Raw genomic sequence first — 6,691 nt, 5'->3', positions numbered from 1 at the left:
GTTCCGCTCGGCATCTCGTGTTCTCACCAGGCTCTGGTTGACTACTGCAAAAGAAATAGCTGTTCTCGGGAGTTGCGTCGCATATTGTTGCGGCTATTCAAGTTCGCAATTTCCTCGAAACGGGCCGTATTATGCGAGGAGTAATGCACGCACGCCCAAGGATTCTCGATAAACCATCCTCGATAAATACCAAGAACGCTAGCGTTTTAAATGAACGTTCACGTATCATTAGCTGTCAAGTGTGCACACACACTCATTTGCCCTGAAATCGCCAAAAAAATTGCAGCACGAATTATATTTCCTTACAGCCGTGCGCAAGAACTGCTTTCTTTATCATGGACATCCGCGGAGCCAGTTTCAGCGCCACAGTGGATGCCCGCTTCGAGTTAGCGACTGCGCAACACGGAACAGTGAACTTGTATTCTTCCCGGAAAAATTCTCTACGCTCATTCTGTTTAGTTTAAATGAATATTTGAGTCGGGCTTGCGCAATACTATCAAATCGTATTTTCTTTAACCAAATCACGAACAAGCCTACTTTGCTTTTACAACACACCAAAGGCTAACACACGATCATGCCCCTTTTTTTTTACATGACAGCGGCTGCATCCAGTGCTTCTGTCCGACTTGCCACTGTCAAGTTGCCACTGTCAAGTATTGTGAAGTATCCAGGTTTAACATTTGGTGAGACACTGCAGATTAGTATACACTCACTCAAGAAGTAGCGAAGCGCTTACGGATAGTGTGCAGTTACCTATATTTCTTACAATTTATATCCGACAGCTTGCTAAGAAAAATTATATGCAAATATTTGGAAGAATTAGTAGTAAGGTACGGAGTAACTTCCAACGGCTCAAGGAGGTTATACTAGAACTTCTGGAGTGGCGGTTCCGTATACCCGCCCATGTATCGGAGTGAAGCCACGGAAACCCGTCGGCGGCCATATTGCTCAGGGCAGAAGGAGACGGCGACTGCCTTGTGCCGCCGTTGTGCCCCGTGCGCTTGCAGCCGTGCCTTCTGTTATAGCAATGAGAGTCGCTTTATCTTTCTTAGGACGCGAGGGAACTTTGGAGCGACTAATATACATGCGATTTATTTTTTTCTTGACACTTACACTTAGAGTTAAATACGATGCGATAGGATACCAGTTCGTATTATATGCTTACACTGTTGTCTCACGGCAGAAGTACCGCTCGAAAATATGCAATGAAAATAAAATTTAAGAAAGGGAGTGAGAAGTTGTAGAATGCTAGCTGGTGACGAAAACAATATGACACCAATAACGAAATAAACGAAACTGAAGGTTCACGGTACAACCATATTTATTCACTTGTCCACATTCAGCACCACGGTTCCCGGCCGCGGCGGCCACTTTTCTGATGGAGACGAAAAGCGAAAACGCTTGTTTTCACAAGATTTCGGCGCATGTTAATGATCCCCAGGTGGTGAAAATTAATCCGGAGCCCTCCACTACGGTGCGCCTCATTGCCTGCATTGCGTCGGCGCGGTAAACCCTACAGTCAGTCACATTCAGCACCAGATGCATTAGAATAAACTAAACGAACAAAAAATAAAAATTTCTGACTAAAAGAACAAATGCGTCAAACACTAACAGTGAGCTACATCAAATGGAAAAGCACATCAAAATGCGTCAAACACTAACAGTGAGCTACATCAAATGGAAAAGCACATCAATCAATTTCTTGCACTTCAGAGATTCTTGAAAATAATCTCCCTCGTTAGCAGTGTGCGCACGTTCTTGTTGCAGTTCTCTTGGTTCATTCGCCTAGAAATGTGATGAAGCCTTGTTCTGATGTACAGGCTAGCAATTTTCTTTGATAAGCTATATATATGGTTATCAAGGGGGTCACAGTCCAGAAGGTGAGGTTCCAGCTCAGCGAACAAAGCTTTTTCAAATACTGCAGTCATCACATGTACCAAAAGGCTTTCTGAGCTAGTATTCAGGGATTTCAGGTTCTTGCATTCGTTCTGTAGTACTCGCAGTCCCTTTTCTGCAATACTGCAGATCTCTAAGACATCCCTCGATGGTGCGACAAGTCCGCCGCGGTTCTTCGCGCTGACAAGGTCTGGCAGTTCACTGGATTCCAGCGCAGCACAGCACTCCTCACAATTGGTTACAGACCGCACCTTGCGAGCCACAAATCCCGCTATATACGGTACAACAGCACTCGTCACTGCTGAGAGGCTCTGAGGGAGATCCACACGATGAGTGTAGTCATGCTCATCATCCAAGGGCTCCAGCAGCGATGACCTCCTGTGTGACGTAACTGCTGTTGGCGACTCGGCAAGGCTGACAGCACTGGACATGTTCAGGATAGGCACCACATCTCGGCAGCAGTTCCCAGCGTCAGACGATGTTACCTCTGTGTGGAAGAGGAGGCGCTTATAGGCGGCTCTGAACTGGCAGGCTGTGGGGTTGTTGTTGTAGCCCCCCTTTCCCCTCACACAACCAAAAAACGTTTCCAAGTGGTCTTGTGACATCTTGTGCGTCAACAGATACTTAAAAATTTTCGTGGCCACAAGTGCATCGAAAAGGGCAGTGACACTTCGTATGCAAATTATGAGGCTAACAAACCCAGTTTTTTTCAGTCCATCTATCACTGGTCGCCCACTTGCATCCTTCAGCCCCCTAATATACTCCTCGGCTTCGTGGAAGAACGATTTCCAAGAAGCTGCATTCTGTTGCCGCAGTGGGGCTTTGAATGATCGCGCCAGAGGGTTCCTCGAGTTCAGAATATCGAAGAGGCGATCAAAGATTCGAATGAACTCCGCTGTTGCGTGGGCACCTTGAAACTGGGGAAGCTTCAGTTTATACTCGCAGAAGTCCAGTGCATCAGCAACAGATGAGCTAAGGGTCTGCACAGCCAGTCGAACCTTCATTTTTTGTTTTGCCCATTCCAGATGGACTTTCGTCAGTTTGTTTCCAAGGTGCAACCCCTCTTTTTGTTGCAAGGCCTCAAGAGCTTCAATGTATGACCACTTCACTTTGCGTCCTTGAATGTCAGTGAGGTGGTTTACTGATCCCAAGCAGTTACGCACAAGCTTGATCATGTGGCAAGCATCTAGAATCACAAATACTTTGTTTGGGCTATCTTCTGAGCACTGGAATGAGGTGTTAAATCCCGGAGAACGGCAGCGGAGAGCAGCACCAAGAAAACTGGCCATTGAAAAATTTGAGGCCGCTCCATCAAAAGTCAGTGATGCTGCTATGACACCTGCTGAAGTCACGCGTGAGATACACTCTTTCGTTAGCTGCGCTCTTTCGGAACCAGAGAGAGAATCAATGAAAAAATACCCAAGGGGCACCTTCAGCCTCATATTGAGTGCCACCAGCATGAAAACACAGGCATTCGTTGCTTCTGGGAGGCTGTCATCTGGCATTTCCATGCCCAAGTCGACATATCCAAAAACTTTGTTGCCCACAAGTTGGGCATGTTTTTTAATAGACATGTCGTCAACCATTATGGCAGCGACCAGTGGCTCGTCTCTTCCTTGCACTATGTTCTTGATAAACTCGAATGATTCTGAGGTGAAGCCAGGATCACCATTCACCGCCTTGTACCATTCTCGAAGAGTTCGCTGGTTTGGCAAAGCATTGTTAAACTTCGCTCGCACATAATCATAAGCCCTTGGCGAATAATAGTGAAGCGTCAGTGCAAATGCTCGTAATTCTGGGGGGTATTTGTTCGTCTTTTCATGAGTTCTTTTGAGAAGCTGCTGGATATTCGGAGAAAATGACGCTTGGAAAACCTCCAAACCTTTTTCCGATAAAAGGTTCTGCTCCTTTAGCTGCTCAATCAAATCCTGAGAAGCATCAATGCGTTTTGAAAGTCTCCGTTTCTTCTGCTGCAACGTCTTGACCTTCTTTTTCAGCTGCTGTACCTCGTTGGCCGATTCATGCACTTTCTGCTTGTACCACTCCTTCGTGGGTGACGTTTGCAGGGGGGAGACTTCGGCAGCTCCATCCAAAACAGGCTCCTCAGGCGAAGGCATCTCCCGACTTTTAGGAGGAGCTCGTTTTCTCTTCTCCTACGTAAAGAGAGGCACATCGTGACAGCGTCAGAAATTTCGGCATTTGGAGCGAATGCGCAACTAAATATAAGAAACTGAAAATCCCAGAGATGCGGAGCAAACGCTACATTAACTACATTTGGGAAACGAAGCGCTCACTTGTACGAAGCGTACTCACTGGCTTTTGTAGGTGCGCTGGAAACGCTGCAAACTTGGTAGGGATGCTACCAGCTCGTAGTCTCGTTGTTTGCCCTGTCCTATCGAAGCAGTCTGCTTCAAAGTGCGTTGAACACAAGACGTCAGTCTTCTTCGGAGTCCAACCTTCTCGCCTCACAGCGCGCTCCCATGCACTGCGCAATTCGACGTCTTTGGGAAACCTGAAAAGCACAAAAATGTTTCACAGTGTCTCCATGGCACCCGGACGTAAATGGGAAATGCTTGTACGCGCGAACGCATCCGTAATCGCAAAAATATGTGAGGGAAAGCGAGCGAGCGAAGCACGCTACTTACACGTGAAAAGTTATCCCCGCTGTTTGCTTCACGCGATTCGCGCAGCCAAATGCTGCGCAAGAGCCCACCATCGTCTTCAGAAGTGGTCACAGTCGTCTCCCACAGCGGCCTCACTTGAATAGAGGCATCGCACTAAAAAAAACCAACGCAGAGGCCGCACGCGCCCGCACACGTTACAATGCGGCCGACCGCTTTCTGCCCTGAGCAATATGGCGACGCGTGGCGTCAGCCGCGGAGCCCCTCCGCCACTCCAGAAAGTTTAGTACAACCTCCTTGCAACGGCTAAGCCTCACAATAGGACCGCGCATATTAAGCCTAACCACGTAATAAAAAGAATGTATCTCAACGTTTCATTTGGAACGCACACTATATATATATATATATATATATTGTGAGCGTTTATTGGTGCCTTGACTCATGAAGAAGACTCATGGAATGAATTAATTGCCATTCGCTAGTGGGACCAATCTCTCACCTGTACATACCCATTATCATCATCATTTGTGGATTATCATCATCGTCTGGGCTTGTTCTGCGGAGTCACTGAGTTCCCTGCGGGCTGAGTAAAGAGACGTGCCTTGGAATTACCGTTCCCTTGTTCCAGCCTGCTTTCCTCTTACAAGTGGTGGAGGTGCGGGGTAGCACAAGGCGTCCTGAACGAAGCTCCAGGGGTGCGGCCGGTTCAGGTAGAGGTCGGGGTCGAACGCAACCTCCACCACTTGTAAGAGGAAAGCAGGCTGGAACAAGGGAACAAGGGAACGGCAGGCCTGCTTTACCCATGGCGCCCATTGCTTACTCCACGGTTGATGACATCAGTCTCCCGGCCAAACAGCGCGACGATACTTTTTGTCGCAGAATAATCGATCGGATAGACGGTTCCGCGCGACCTCCCAACAGCCGGTTACGTCGCCAACTCCAGAAGTTTCGGCTTGAAAACGGAGTTCTGCACCGTTACAGCCACCACCCTACAGGGGCCAGGTGGGTCCCTGTCCTACCTCGGGAGCTACGCGCAACTGTGTTAGAGGCATTTCACGATGATCCGACAGCAGGACATCTCGGGTTTGACAAAACCTACGATCGCATTCGTTGTCGCTTCTTTTGGCCTGGGATGTCGACATGCGTGGCAAAGTACATTTCTTCATGCACCAAATGCCAGCACCGAAAACGCACTACGACTCCGCTAGCCGGGTTGCTACAACCGGCACCTTGTCCTTCGGCGCCCTTCGAAGCTGTGGGCATTGACCTGTACGGCCCGCTTCCCAGCACACCAAACGGCTATCGCTGGATAGTGACTGCTGTCGACCATCTAACCAGGTACGCCGAGACGGCTCCTCTACGATCTGGCTGCGCCCAAGAAATCGCTGACTTTCTGCTGCAGAATATCATCTTGCGCCACGGTGCACCCCGCGTCCTTTTAAGCGACCGCGGCAAGGCCTTCTTGTCCCGAATTGTGGCTGAAGTGCTTCAAGCGGCAGATACGATTCATAAAACAACCAGCAGCTATCATCCTCAGACGAACGGCCTCACTGAACGCTTTCACCGGACTCTCTCTGATATGCTCTCTATGTATATCAAACCAGACCACACCAACTGGGACCAAATTCTTCCGTTTGTAACCTTTGCCTACAACACAGCAATTCAGCGCACCACTAGCTACTCACCATTTTTCTTGGTTTTTGGCCGTTCCCCTTCCTTCTTTATTGATACCGCTTTCTTATCTGCACCGGTCTCTCCCGTTACCCCGTTTTCTGACCAGTTCATCTCCCGGGTTAACCACTGTCGACACCTAGCCCGCATCCACACTGAAGCAACGCAGCAGGAACGAAAAGCTCATTACGATGCTCAGCACCGCAACATCGAGTTTCATCCCGGTGAAGAGGTGCTTTTGTGGACCCCGATACGATCGCCGGGCCTGTGCGAGAAGTTTCTGAGCCGCTATATTGGTCCATACACCGTCATTGAACAAACTTCACCTGTCAACTATAGAGTGTCTCCTGCAGTTGCCTCCAACGACCGTCGCAGACGTGGAAGTGAAGTCGTCCATGTTTCTCGTATGAAGCGTTTTACCCAGCGTGCGCCTTAGCTACAAGCGTCCAGGCGGCCGCTTCCCAGCGAGGGGGGGAAAGTGTGAGCGTTTATTGGTGCCTTGA

The 6,691-nt window shown here is 48.8% G+C and overlaps 1 protein-coding gene across 1 annotated transcript; it reads right to left on the bottom strand.

Moving 5' to 3' along the window:
- Positions 1-866: 866 nt before the first annotated feature.
- Positions 867-4,676, bottom strand: LOC144142781 (THAP domain-containing protein 2-like). The gene is made up of 3 exons (XM_077674503.1): positions 4,542-4,676; positions 4,210-4,408; positions 867-1,016 (listed from the first exon to the last, which is right to left on the bottom strand). The coding sequence occupies exons 1-3, from the start codon at positions 4,610-4,612 to the stop codon at positions 867-869; spliced, it is 420 nt and encodes a 139-aa protein (XP_077530629.1). The 5' UTR covers positions 4,613-4,676.
- Positions 4,677-6,691: the final 2,015 nt, after the last annotated feature.

This window comes from Haemaphysalis longicornis, unplaced genomic scaffold (assembly GCF_048455015.1).
Source record: "Haemaphysalis longicornis isolate Haplotype H1 unplaced genomic scaffold, Haemaphysalis longicornis Haplotype H1 scaffold_6, whole genome shotgun sequence".
Taxonomy (NCBI): domain Eukaryota; kingdom Metazoa; phylum Arthropoda; class Arachnida; order Ixodida; family Ixodidae; genus Haemaphysalis; species Haemaphysalis longicornis.
Note: the sequence above shows the minus strand (reverse complement) of the source record. Positions and strands in the feature narration are given on the sequence as shown.

What these genes read in the sequence shown, in the direction of transcription:
- LOC144142781 (XM_077674503.1), bottom strand. Translation starts at nt 4,612, where the DNA reads ATGGTGGGCTCTTGCGCAGCATTTGGCTGCGCGAATCGCGTGAAGCAA. An exon ending in GCGGGGATAACTTTTCACGT is followed by an intron (nt 4,409 to 4,541) that starts GTAAGTAGCGTG and finishes TGTGCTTTTCAG; the next exon opens with GTTTCCCAAAGACGTCGAAT. An exon ending in CAGCGCACCTACAAAAGCCA is followed by an intron (nt 1,017 to 4,209) that starts GTGAGTACGCTT and finishes TTGCTATAACAG; the next exon opens with AAGGCACGGCTGCAAGCGCA.